Source organism: Triticum dicoccoides, chromosome 5B (assembly GCF_002162155.2).
Source record: "Triticum dicoccoides isolate Atlit2015 ecotype Zavitan chromosome 5B, WEW_v2.0, whole genome shotgun sequence".
NCBI lineage: Eukaryota > Viridiplantae > Streptophyta > Magnoliopsida > Poales > Poaceae > Triticum > Triticum dicoccoides.
The window spans coordinates 591,293,496-591,308,072 of NC_041389.1; the positions used below are offsets into that span (position 1 = coordinate 591,293,496).

A 14,577-nucleotide genomic window follows, 5' to 3' on the forward strand; every position below is an offset into this window, starting at 1 on the left:
TGACTTTGGTACACATAGCTCCTTACTTTTGGCTCATTTAGTTTCTTGGGACATCTTATTCAAACACTCCCTTGGTTTGTCTAAAATTGGGTCTGAGGTAGATGAAGATGCTTGTGTTGGTGGCATAGGAGCAACATGAGTACTAGCTAGGGGTGCAACTTCTGACGTGGGTGTCGAACCATAATTCGGTAGAAGACGAAACATGCTTGTACTTATGGGTGGCGTGATAAAGTGGTTCAGCCTCAATGTCGAATTGGGCACACTCATAATAGGACTAGGGCATGCAGGTCCAGCCATAAGTTGATTGGTTTACCTAGGATAAAAATTCATCGATGATAACCCACAATTATAGGGGATTAATTGTAGCCTTTCATGATAAGTAAGAGTGTCGAACCAAACGAGGTGCTAAAGATAGAATTTATATTCCCTTCAAGTACCATCGACCACCGATACAATTCTATGCACACTTAACATTCGCTTTACCTAGAACAAGTATGAAACCAATTTGCGGGAATAAAACTAGAAGTACTTTGCGAGAATAAAACTACGAGTAATTTGCAAGATAATAAAAGTTAGTTATTTAGCAGAAAGCCTTTTGTAACACAAGAGAAGGATTTGTCCGTAGGCAATTGATAACTAGATCGGTAATCATTATTGCAATTTTATATGAGGGGGAGGCATGAGCTAACATACTTTCCGTACTTGGATCATATAAACTTATGATTGGACCTCTAGCAAGCATCCGCAACTACTAAAAATCATTAAAGTAAACCCAGCCATAGCATTAAGTAACAAGTCCTCTTTACTCCCATATGCAACAACCTCCTTACTCGGGTTCAAACTTCCGTCACTCTCGCAACCCACTATAAGTGAATCTTGAACGTATTGCAACACCCTACAACGAAATCCCCCATATGTTCGCGACACAAAAGGCACCATTAGGACAACACCAAAATAAAACATACTATAACTCAAACCAATCACGATCATCAATCAACCCATAGGACAAAACGAGTCTACTCAAACATCATAGGATGGCCTCACATCATTGGGTAAAAATATATAGCATAAAATACCATGTTTAAGTAGAGATTACAGTGGGAATAGAGAGGTTACACCGCTGCATAGAGGGGGAGAGTTGGTGATGACGGCGCGAAGTTGTTAGTGTAGATTACTGTCATGATGATTGCCCCAGCGGCGTTCCGGCGCCACCGGGGGGGGGGGGGGGGAGAGAGCCCCCTCCTTCTTCTTCTTCTTCATTGGTCCCCCTAGATGGGAGGAGAGTTCCCCTCTGGCCCATGGCCGCCATGGCTCCCGGAGGGCAGGAGCCCCTCCGAGATTGGATCTCTCTGTTTCTCTTCTGTTTTGCGTCTGTTTTTAGACCCCTTCATCACTTTTATATTCCCCGAGATCCGTGACTCAGATTGGGCTGAAACTTTGAGGGGATTTTATCCAAAAATTATCTTTCTTATGGCAAAAGAAGGGCTGCAACCGACTTACGAGGGAGTCAAAAGGCAACACGACATGACCTACCCCCTGGCCGCGCCCTGTTGCCTCGTGGCCACCTCGGGTACCATCTTGTGTTGAAACTTCTTCCCAAAAATCACATATATTCCAAAATAAATCTCCGTAAATTTTTATTATGTTTGGACTTTGTTTGATATGGATTTTCCGCGAAACAAAAAACATGCAAAAAACAGGAACTGACACTAGGCACTAGATTAATATGTTAGTCTCAACAATAATACTCCCTCCATCCCAAAATTCTTGTCTTAGATTTGTCTAAATACGGATGTATCAAGTCACATTTTAGTATTAGGTACATCCGTATCTAGACAAATCTAAGACAAAATTTTTGGGACGGAGGGAGTATCAAATGTTGCCAAAAGTATATGAAAGTTGTAGAATATTGGCATAAAACAATGAAAAATTATAGATATGACAAAGACGTATCAATCGACAAATCATATTGTTGTTGCATGGGAGGTGCCGATGGAATAGGTAAAGTTGGATTATGGTTTTCTATACTAGCAGATACACCAACATTACCACTAGATGCCGGAGGCATATTTTTTCGAGCATTAGTATTTGCTATGAATGAATTATATATCATCTAATTACCCTTACTAACAAGACTTTCAATCAAAAAAATTTGCTCTTTAGAAAAAAAATTACTAACAGTGATTTCATCTAGTTTGTCATCGAGCGGAGGGAACTTGATGTCTCAAATGTGAGTGACGTTGCCTTGATAGTCCTTCCTAAAATTTGCAAGAAAAGACTGCAAATACTCCTCCTCGCGCTGCTTCTTGAGCACCTGATAACCCTTCTCGCGTTGCTTATTGTGTGCTTCGTAGGCTTGGCGATATTCCTCTGATAGTTCATCAAGACCGGGCTTGATGATGTTATCAATGTCAACTTCTAAGGGCTTGGGGAAATTTGACATGGTTGATGGTGATTCTTGATCTTCCTTCCCATCGAAGTCGCCAAAAGGTGTGTTTGCACACAAACACGTTACCGTGTAGCTCCATCATCGAGAGCGGTATGTAGGACACGTCGCCAAAGGAGCCTCGCCGGGAGCGCGCTACGCAAGACACATCGGCAAAAATTTTGTAGACCCGAAAACCCACACATCCGGGAGGGGCCCTGCCAGGGAGTGCGATGGCTATGGGCTGCCCTCGAGGATCGTTGCGCTTCAACACAAAGAATGAACGAAGAACGAGAAAGAAAGAACAATGGAGAGATGTAAGGGTAAAAAGTAGCAGATGCATTGTGATTGTGTGTTGTTATTCAATCGACACCACTTATCTAATATGAGGCGGCTGGATACACTCAAACCCCATCCAAATCGTCAATTTCTAACCTAACTCGAATTGGCAAGACCAAAACTTCCAGTTCGTCCTGGAATATCTGAGCTCAACATGTATGAAGTAGCTCTCTTGCACTGCTCTTGCAGGTTGCATATGACCTCAAATGAGATGGTCCCAAAATCAAATTTAAAAAACGAATTCTTATGTTGAACACTTTTCCATCAAAGGTCGTCTTGAGGATGAATTTGAATCCGTGAATCTGTAAAAAAAATATTGGAACTCCAATTTTCTGCGCATAGATTGTGCAAACTCTCTGTTTAGCCCGAAACCTCGCCCGGAGTTTTGCCCAAAACTTTGAACCTCAAATATGTGTAACGTAGCTTCCTTTAACTGCCCTGAAGTCACATACGACCTCAGATCGAGATGACCCCAAAAGCAAACTTGTTCAACTCGTCAAGGTGAACAGTTCTCCATCGGATTTTATCTTGGGGGAGAACCTTGGACCGCAAAATCATTAAAAGATATTCTAGGGCAAACTTCAGCAACACACTATTTTGACTCTCGAGATTGTATACAAGCTCGGATGAAGATGACCCAAACATCAAAGTTGTTCACTTCGACGAAGATTTCTTATATTGAATACTTGTTCATTTGAGGCCATATTAAATATGTTTTCTGCCATGCTAAAATCTGATGTCCAACAAACCGGTTCATGTCACCCTGAGACACAGGGGTGCCATAAATAGGGATTTCCTTGGATGACTCTGTAAATAGGGGAAGGCAGCCGGGTCACGAAAAAAAAGGAGAAGACAGGCCGACTATGGCCTGTGTACTGGGCCTAATGTGGTGACCCACTCAAGCTCAGCCCATGCTGCCAGATTCGAGTGAACTGGCTCCAACTAAGCTGATTCCCCATTCCCCGACGAGCGAGCACCTTCCCCGTCCTCCGCCCCACCTCCCTCCCATGGCCTTCTCCCCGCGCTCGCCGTGGTCGCGCTCCAAAAAGCCCGACATCTACTCCACCGTCGTGGTCCACGACGACGAGGACGACGCCCGCGGCGGCGGCGGCGCCGCCCGCGCGGAGGATGACGACGACGACGACCCCTCCGCGCTGCCCCCGCTCCTCCAGCGCCTCCCCAAGGACTTCGGCGGCGCGTCCTTCGACGACGACGACGACCCCTATTCTTCGGACCTCGACGACGCCTCGCTCTCCGCCACCGTCGTCATCAAGCGCGGCGCCCCCGCCTCCACATCCTCCTCCTCCCGATCCCCGTTCCTGGATCTGCGCCGCTCCAGCCCCCGCGCCGCCGAGGCCGACCCGTACTCCACCTTCGTCGTCCACGGCACCGGGCGCTCCGGCGGCGCCTCCAGCCCGCGGGAGTCCGTCTCCGGCACGTTTATACGCCACTCGGGTGGCCCCCCCAGCCCCCGCGAGTCCGTCTCCGGCACATTCATCCGCCACACCCGTGGCTCCTCCAGCCCCCACGAGTCGTTCTCCGGCACGTTCATTCACCACACCAGCAGCGCCTCCAGTCCACGCGACTCCGCCTCCGGTGCCGGTGCTGGGTTTGGGTCCTCATTCATAACCCCTTCGGCCGGGCAGGCGGAGGAGGACCGGCAGCCATCACTTCTGATGCAGCAGCAGCAATCAAGGCGGAAGGCATCAATGAGCTCTTTGCCAGATAGTGTTACTAGGGAGGATCCTTCAACCAAGTATGAGTTGCTCCATGAGCTCGGTGCGTCTCTTGTTCTGAAATTAATATCCCCTTTTCTATATGCACAATAATGCTTCCACATACTTTTTGAGGTATTTGCATAACAAACAATTCAATTGGGCAATGCAGGGAAAGGTTCATATGGTGCAGTGTACAAGGCGAGGGATCTCAGAACGCAGGAGCTTGTAGCTGTCAAGATCATCTCCTTAACAGAAGGGGTCGGTTTCTTTGTTGATACTATTCTGTTAAGGTTGCAAAGATCATCATTATCAGTTAGCAAGCATGTCCAATTGACATCACGATATGTCCATTTATAACTTATATGAAATGAAAAGCTCAAATCAAACATGCTGTCTAATCCTTTGAAGACGAGTGGACAAAAATGCATGCCTATATGCACCACATCTCTTCTCAAATGTTACCTGTTGTTAGATTGCAATCCTGGGCCTGAATACTCATCCATGTAACATATATATCTAACCACAAACATCCAGAACTTTCTAGAATGAAATGGTAGAAGATTACATTGGTAATCGATCTGTCCTTGTTACTTTGATGAACATTGGAGGATGGCACTGGAGTATGACAAGGATGAGAAAACCTAGATCTTTCATCAACTCTTTGACACACCAAAAACATGACAGAACTTCACTCATCCATCTTGTCAAAGCCTTCAATAAGACACTCATCATAGTTAATAATTTCAAAAGACTTTGGATTTAGTGTTAGGCAACCCCACAATAGGAATGGTAATTGGTGTTACCAAAAGCATGGTACATCTTTAGTGTTGAATCCTTATTAAATCACTGCATTAATTGAAAACAACATTTCTGTTTTTGCTCATGGCACATATTATCTTGTTAATCTATACAACAACAACAACAACAAAGCCTTTAGTCCCAAACAAGTTGGGGTAGGCTAGAGGTGAAACCCATAAGATCTCGCAACCAACTCATGGCTCTGGCACATGGATAGCAAGCTTCCATGCACCCCTGTCCATAGCTAGCTCTTTGTCGATACTCCAATCCTTCAGGTCTCTCTTAACGGACTCCTCCCATGTCAAAATCGGTCGACCCCGCCCTCTCTTGACATTCTCCGCACGCTTTAGCCGTCCGCTATGCACTGGAGCTTCTGGAGGCCTGCGCTGAATATGCCCAAACCATCTCAAACGATGTTGGACAAGCTTCTCCTCAATTGGTGCTACCCCAACTCTATCTCGTATATCATCATTCCGGACTCGATCCTTCCTCGTGTGGCCACACATCCATCTCAACATACGCATCTCCGCCACACCTAACTGTTGAACATGTCGCCTTTTAGTCGGCCAACACTCCGCGCTATACAACATTGCGGGTCGAACCGCCGTCCTGTAGAACTTGCCTTTTAGCTTTTGTGGCACTCTCTTGTCACAGAGAATGCCAGAAGCTTGGCGCCACTTCATCCATCCGGCTTTGATTCGATGGTTCACATCTTCATCAATACCCCCATCCTCCTGCAACATTGACCCCAAATACCGAAAGGTGTCCTTCCGAGGTACCACCTGGCCATCAAGGCTAACCTCCTCCTCCTCACAGCTAGTAGTACTGAAACCGCACATCATGTACTCGGTTTTAGTTCTACTAAGCCTAAACCCTTTCGATTCCAAGGTTTGTCTCCATAACTCTAACTTCCTATTTACCCCCGTCCGACTATCGTCAACTAGCACCACATCATTGCAAAGAGCATACACCATGGGATATCTCCTTGTATACCCCTTGTGACCTCATCCATCACCAATGCAAAAAGATAAGGGCTCAAAGCTGACCCCTGATGCAGTCCTATCTTAATCGGGAAGTCATCGGTGTTGACATCACTTGTTCGAACACTTGTCACAACATTATTGTACATGTCCTTGATGAGGGCAATGTACTTTGCTGGGACTTTGTGTTTCTCCAAGGCCCACCACATGACATTCCGCGGTATCTTATCATAGGCCTTCTCCAAGTCAATGAACACCATATGCAAGTCCTTCTTATGCTCCCTATATCTCTCCATAAGTTGTCGTACCAAGAAAATGGCTTCCATGGTCGACCTCCCAGGCATGAAACCAAACTGATTTTTGGTCACGCTTGTCATTCTTCTTAAGCGGTGCTCAATGACTCTCTCCCATAGCTTCATTGTATGGCTCATCAGCTTAATTCCACGGTAATTAGTACAACTCTGAACATCCCCCTTGTTCTTGAAGATTGGTACTAATATACTCCGTCTCCATTCTTCTGGCATTTTGTTTGCCCGAAAAATGAGGTTGAAAAGCTTGGTTAGCCATACTATCGCTATGTCCCCGAGACCTTTCCACACCTCAATGGGGATACAATCAGGGCCCATCGCCTTGCCTCCTTTCATCCTTTTTAAAGCCTCCTTCACCTCAGACTCCTGGATGCACCGCACAAAACGCATGCTGGTCTCATCAAAGGAGTCATTCAGTTCAATGGTAGAACTCTCATTCTCCCCATTGAACAGCTTGTCGAAGTACTCCCGCCATCTATGCTTAATCTCTTCGTCCTTCACCAAGAGTTGGCCTGCTCCGCCCTTGATGCATTTGACTTGGCCAATATCCCTCGTCTTCCTCTCCCGGATCTTAGCCATCTTATAGATGTCCCTTTCACCTTCCTTCGTGCCTAACCGTTGGTAGAGGTCCTCATATGCCCGACCCCTTGCTTCACCAACAGCTCGCTTTGCGGCCTTCTTCGCCATCTTGTACTTCTCTATGTTGTCTGCACTCCTATCCAGGTATAGGCGTCTGAAGCAATCTTTCTTCTCTTTAAGCGCCTTCTGGACATCATCATTCCACCACCAGGTATCCTTATCTTCGCTTCTCCTTCCCCTGGACACTCCAAACTCCTCCGAGGCCACCTTACGAATGCAAGTCGCCATCTTCATCCACACATTGTCCGCATCCCCTCCTTCCTCCCAAGGGCCCTCCTTAAATACCCTCTCCTTGAACACCTGAGCTACCTCCCCCTTGAGCTTCCACCACTTCGTTCTAGCGACCTTGGCACGCTTATCCCGCTGGACACGAATCCGAAAGCGGAAGTCAGCAACCACCAGCTTATGCTGGGGTACAACACTCTCCCCAGGTATCACCTTACAGTCTAGGCACGCACGCCTATCTTCTCTTCTCGAGAGGATGAAATCAATCTGGCTAGAGTGTTGGCCACTACTAAAAGTCACCAGATGTGATTCTCTCTTTCTAAAGAGGGTGTTAGCTACAATCATGTTGTAGGCTAGAGCAAAGCTTAAGACATCTTCTATCTTGTTAATCTATATTTGTATAAAATAATATTTTAAGTATCAGCACAGCAACAAACTGCGAGGATGGGAACACAAACATTTTTAACAGACAAAGTTTTCTAGTATTTGCCTTTACAATGTTTCCACTTTCGCCCAGTCTCTACAAAAATAAACCCCGTCCCACCCCACTTACATATTTGACGTGAACATACGATCAAGCATTTAATTCGCATGATTGAGATTTCGGGAATGCTAATGAAGGTACCCTGTGAAGCGGTCACGCGTCATTAGCATCCAAATTACGAATGGTTGTCACCATATATTTATCATGGCGAGTTCTTTTAAACTAGACCCATTTGGATATGTTTGAATGAAAATTTTCCCTATGGCATTTTTGTAGCGGATCTAATTTCTTAAGGTGCCATGATTATGCACAGAAGGAACCATGGGTCAGCACAATGGCACTACTTTGACCTATGCTCCTCTTTCATTATCAATTATAAAAATAGACGCAGAAGGCGCCATAGCTTGACGCTGCTGGTAGCAGGCGCTACACTGAACGTCGCCTTGAACTAAAAATACAAGTAAAAGACTGAGAAGCCAGGAAAATGAAAGAAAACCAGCAAACCAGAAAAATGGAAGAAAACAACAAACCTGTAAAACCAGAGGCGGGTGTGTGGTTTCCTTCCTTGGGGCACGTGTAGTGCGGGTAGCGTGCCCACGCAGTCACTCCGCTCCTTAGTTGCTTGCTTGAAAGTTTACACTCATAAAAATGAAATGTGTCTATTTTCTGAGCCTTCATTATTTGTCATCAGGAAGAAGGATATGAAGATATACGGGGAGAAATTGAGATGCTACAGCAGTGCAGCCATCCAAATGTTGTGCGCTACTTTGGGAGTTATCAAGGAGAAGAATACCTTTGGGTATACTCCAATATCCTTTTTTTATTAACGTTGCATAATAAATGTAGTATTCTATTTTGGCAATATGTCTCTAGTCAACTCATTAAACTGTGGTTGACGTGAGCTTCTACATGCAGATAGTTATGGAGTATTGTGGTGGTGGAAGTGTTGCTGACTTGATAGGCATTACAGAGGAGCCTCTTGACGAACCGCAAATAGCTTATATATGTCGAGAAACATTAAAGGTTTCTATTTTCTTCTGACACACATGCACACAGTCTTAAATTGCTACTTATATTGCATTACATGTTTGTTATAATACCTAATTAGGCTAGAACTAGGAAGCATGCTACAGTTAGCCTCTAGAGAGATAGAAAACCTCAGCTGCCCTGTGGTGTTTATCTTCAGATGTTTTACTTTTACTTGCATATTTTCTGCTGTAGGGTCTTGCTTACTTGCACACAATTTTCAAAGTTCATAGAGATATTAAGGGTGGCAACATTCTACTGACTGATCAAGGCGAGGTGAAGTTGGGTAAGTACAGTTGTTACCTGGTATGCTTTAATTTCACTTGCTAGCAATTATTTGTATATGCTTTTGCTTGCGAATTCGGCATGGTATCTTATTGGATGATGTTTGGAACAGGCGATTTTGGTGTTGCTGCCCAACTAACAAGAACCATGTCAAAGCGCAACACGGTATTATTTCCAAACATGTTTGTTGTTGCTATTTTATATATCCTTAAGACAGATAGAAGTTTTCATCGTACTTGACCATAAGAATCCCCATATTTTCATTGTTACTGATTAGTATGGTAAATTGATGGGAAGTTTGACCATAAGTTTCTGTTAGACAAGTATTACATGTATCTGTTTCTATTTGGTACTGCCTATGTTGGCATATACCAGCTTGCTTGTCACTATTGCTAACAAAGTAATCTAGTTCGCATAAACAGATATCTGAAAAAGGTGTCCAAGTTGATGGCAAAATAACTCCCTTAGCACAGAACATCGTTTTACTATAAACTTAGCCTGGAATGTCATATCCAGACAAAAACTTTGTTGTGTCAGTGTCCTTGAAGCACAAGTTTGTATTGGCAACCATGATAACTTTCATAATCTGGTGCATCATGTTTATGTCTTTCAGTTCATCGGTACTCCACACTGGATGGCGCCAGAGGTCATTCAAGAAAGTCGTTATGATGGGAAGGTTACATCTCCCTCCCTCTGTCTTAAAGCAATATTTCTGGTGCGGTAAGCACCAAGCACATCCCTGTGTATAACTAAACTAGCAATGCTAGATTAAAGCAATATCTATGGATTTTGCGTTAGGGCTATTCTGTATAATCATTACTCAGTAGGAATTTGTTAAAGTTTGGTATAATTTTACCCTGCAAAAATAGAAGTTTGGTATCATTTTTAGTGTAAATTTTTGTTGAACTATTTGAGATGAAAGCTAAACCTGTAGCTCTGTCGGCATAGAAGGTACTCAGTATCAAGTATTATGTAAAAGGGCAGCCCGGTGCACGTAGCTCCCGCTTGCGCAGGGTCCGGGGAAGGGTCCGACCACTTTGGGTCTATTGTATGCAGCCTTTCCCTACATTTCTGCAAGAGGCTGTTTCCAGGACTCGAACCCGTGACCTCATGGTCACAAGGCAACAGCTTTACCGCTGTGCCAAGGCTCCCCTTAAGTATCAAGTATTCTGTATTTGAATAAAAAGCTAAAGAACCCCTATCCAAACATACAAGTCTTCTCTTTTGTTCATCTCTTGGTAGTTCCTGAAGTAACAATTTTCTGACCTGACAGTGCTACAAAAGATACAAATTTATAGCATCGAGAAAACATCTGACAGTTGGATTTTCTGTGCAACTTATCTTCCTGATATGTCAGTGTTGTCTATTTCCAGGTAGATGTTTGGGCTCTTGGTGTGTCTGCAATAGAGATGGCAGAGGTAGAAAATGTTCTTTGGTTCTTCCTTTTGTAACTGTACAGTTATGTTTTTTATGCCCTTTTTTGTGATGCATCTGTCAGTTAACATTTTCTTTTGGTCTCTTTGACTGTAGGGCATGCCACCGAGATCCACTGTGCATCCAATGAGAGTAAGTGCATGGCTTCTTGATTCCATTTACTATTTAGTATCTCTAGTTGATACACATGTAGCTGCATGAAAGCTACTTTACCTTTGATACACTGTACCTTGAATCCCTTTACATTTTCGCCCATCTTGGTTTCTGAACTAGGTTTTCCTGGTAGCAGTTCTTTTCATATATATTTTCTTCAATCATGCTCTGTGCATTGTTTTTCTTCATTGACCTAGTTTGTAGTAGGATCACTAACGTGGATATATTTTTGATATTGTTGTTGGTTCCTGGTGTGTCTGCTTCCGCACTTTATTTGGTCAATATCGGATGTAACTGCCTTTTATTGGTGTGTATGTGTGCCATCCTCACTTGACTTGATCCATTAGCTAATCGTATCCCTGTCCCCCTTCAGGTGATCTTCATGATATCTAGTGAACCTGCACCGATGCTGGAGGATAAGGAGAAGTGGTGAGTGGCTTCTAATATACCTGGCAACTTTTCGACTTCTCTGAGTAATGGAAAACTAAACTGGACCGCTTGTAAGATAATCAATTGTTGATTACCTCAGACATAGGGTTTTAGGCCCAGGTTTCCTTTAATCTACCAAGAAATTCCGAGAACGCCATCTGAGATTCATACTACTTTTGTTTGTAAACTAAGTGTTCTTTTTTTTGTTGGGAGATATTGACATGACTTTTTTGGCTAATCCCTGGATGAGGTGTAGCTATCGTTGACGTAGGATGCAGTTTGTCCAGTACCAAACTTGATACTGTAAATTCTGTAATAATCTGGCTATAAATCGACATGCATGTTACCGGCTACTAATGCATTACCAGTCTTCAAAACCAATGCAAGATCAGTTGTGATGCTTAGGCCTTGTACAATGCTAGATGCTTAGAGAGGTGCTTAGAAAAATAAACCGGGTTTTTCTGAAGCACCCGTGCCTATTTCTACAGGAGAGGCGCCTAACTAAGCGTCTACCCTCTACAAGTAAGCACCGGTGCTTAAAGAAACACTGGTTTATTTCTCTAAGCACCTTCCCTAATCGCCTTGCAATGTACAAGGCCTTAGTTGTGTTAGTTATACAAGCAAGACACGGAACGTCAACAGTAGCCGTCATTTCTTCTTCTTGTTTATTTATTCCTCTATCAGATTATCACTCTTGTAATGTGGAAAAGGTGGCAATGACATATTTTTGCCCTGACCTGTTAAGATCTCGTGGGTTTTCAAACACTAAGTCCCAAACATATGTCAGATTGTGAACTAGCTTAGAGCATGAGGAAAATATAGATTTATTCTATAAGAGGGAATCACAATGCTATTTTCTTTAGTTTAGTTTATTGTTTTGCCAATCCACCACTTCCTGCTAATACTGATTTATTAAGTTGTGTCATTTAGTCAAGCCACACCAAAATTTTGAGCTTAATCCAATGAAGTGCTTGAGTTTTAAACACCGGTTGGTCTAAGCTCTTGTATCCTACCCTCCAGGTCTCTTCTCTTTCATGATTTTATTGCCAAGTGCCTAACAAAGGATGCAAGACTCCGGCCTCCTGCAATTGAGATGCTGAAGGTACTTCTTTAGTGCTCAGGGATAATTTTGTGAGGCATCTTTATGATTTTTTATTTCTATATTTATTTATTTGTGTTGTTCTCATTTTTTAAAATTGTCCTGCAGCACAAATTTATTGAGAAGTGCAACACTGGAGCTTCAAAAATGTTGGCAAAGATCAAGGAAGCAAAAATCATCAGAGAAATAGCTGCACAAAACCAGCTGCCTGACTCTGATGATGTAAAACAATCTCTTCTATTGTTATGTGTATGTACGTCGGTTTGGTCATTATGATATTCTGACTTCGGTATCTACAGGCAATGGATGCAACTGTTCGAATTAATGAAGATTATGGAGAAACTGTTCCGACAAACTCTCAGTCAACTCATGAAACAAAAAATGATGGTTCGGGAGGTAATGATAACTGTGCAAGCATAGAGCATGGGCATGTTCCACACTCAATGCATCCATTTCACCAAGTACCAGATTTGCTGTTATCCTGGCACTGTTTCCTCGTCATGTTGTCTTTTGAGTTTATTTGTTGGTTCTGTTCTGCCACTAGGTATGCTAATGGTAAATAGCGACCTGATACATGATGCGTAGCGTGTAGGTTTTTAACTATTAGTTTTGTGAGCATACATGAGTTGAACATGATACAGCTCAGGTGGTGACCTGCTGCCTGCTGGTGTCGTTTCATGTATCTAGTGTTGAGATAGCTTCTTATAATGCTTTTCGTGGTATTCTGGTGGGCAGGATTTTAGTTGTTTCTCAGATGGGACGCTTCAAAGTATAGGCGTTGTTTAGTATTTTGTTGTCTTGTGTGCTATGCATCTGAAACCAGCAATTAACTTCTCTGTTTATAGGCGATTTTGGCACAATGATAGTCCATCCTGAAGATGGCGATGAAGCGGCCGAATCATCTATTTTCCCAAGAACAGAGTTCATACCGGGCCTTGGTAGCATCAACTCTTTCACGCATGATCCAAAGAGGGCTGAGCTTATTTCAAAATTTTGGTACGAGATTTTCTCGTGTACATCTGTCATTCCTAGAAAGCAAAACAAAACAAGCAAAACCTATCTCTCGCCAGAAAGATTCTTATGTATGCTATTTTGATAGGGCGGAGAGCACAGCTGATAGTGATGCCAGTAAAGAGCGGGACTTGTATGGACTTCCTGACATCCAAGAACCTAAAACAATGCCACGTTCAACTGGAACAGTTAAGCAGCACAAGGGCGCAGAAGGGACTGTGCTGCGCCATGATATCACTGCATCACCAGGTGTTGCTAGCACAATGAACAAATTAAGCAGCAGCCCAAGCCGTAAAGCATTTTCGGTTCAGGATAAGGTATACGCTTTGCGGTCAAATATTTTTCTATATGACTCTTTAGCACGCCAGATAATTGTTGCAATTGCATGCTTCCCCGTTTGACCCCACTCCTAAAAGTGTCAACAAAATTCCTTTTGTAGCTCTGGTCAATCTATGCGGCCGGAAACACAGTGCCTATTCCATTTCTTAAGGCTATTGACATTTCACCACTAGCTCTAGTATCGGATAGCGTAGCAGGCAATGGCCCTGCTGGTTCAAGCACAACTGATGCCTTGGAGGCAGTCAGGGAGCTTTTTAGTGGCGACGGGCAGGCAAAGAAAGGGCGCAAAGGGCAAAATGAGGTATGCTGTAGACTGTTCCGCTCATCAGTTGCAAAGCGGCACTATTTATCATGCCCAGATGTGTGTCTGATGCTGGACTTGATTGCGCTAGGCCCCTCTTCCTCCTGGTGTGCATGACAGATTAACGACAAGCCCTACATTGATGAACCTGGCCCAGGCTCTCGCTTACCATAAGATGTGAGTTGTTCGAACTACTTCTTTTTCATTAGAGCTTTCCTTTATGTAATGATCGAGGGAATGGTTCCATTAATATGAAAATGCTTGTCTGGTTTCATAAATACTGCAGGTGCTACGAGGACATGCCTCTTCAAGATTCACAAGCGACAGAAGAGCAGCAGACGATACAGAACCTTTGTGATACGCTTCGGACCATACTGAGGTTGTAGACGGATCCATGAGCGACGACTACATACATCTCTGGAAGGATTCGGCACGCCATGGTGCTGCGTGGAGGCAAGGGCTGACCTTGGCCTTGACATTTTCATGGCGGGCATTGCGATTCGGCTCAGCCTGGGGTCGTGTGGGATCAAAAGCGTGGTGCAGGCTGCAGGTCTGACGCTGGTGGAGCGTATGGCCAGTTTTCT

At 43.9% G+C, this 14,577-nt stretch overlaps 1 protein-coding gene across 1 annotated transcript; it reads left to right on the top strand.

Moving 5' to 3' along the window:
• The first annotated feature begins 3,715 nt into the window (after positions 1-3,715).
• Positions 3,716-14,571, top strand: LOC119311855 (serine/threonine-protein kinase PAK 6). The gene is made up of 18 exons (XM_037587569.1): positions 3,716-4,543; positions 4,652-4,740; positions 8,608-8,715; positions 8,832-8,939; positions 9,138-9,228; positions 9,340-9,392; positions 9,841-9,903; positions 10,601-10,645; positions 10,758-10,793; positions 11,188-11,243; positions 12,264-12,345; positions 12,451-12,564; positions 12,642-12,738; positions 13,188-13,338; positions 13,442-13,670; positions 13,793-13,993; positions 14,085-14,170; positions 14,280-14,571. The coding sequence occupies exons 1-18, from the start codon at positions 3,772-3,774 to the stop codon at positions 14,377-14,379; spliced, it is 2,481 nt and encodes an 826-aa protein (XP_037443466.1). The 5' UTR covers positions 3,716-3,771; the 3' UTR covers positions 14,380-14,571.
• Positions 14,572-14,577: the final 6 nt, after the last annotated feature.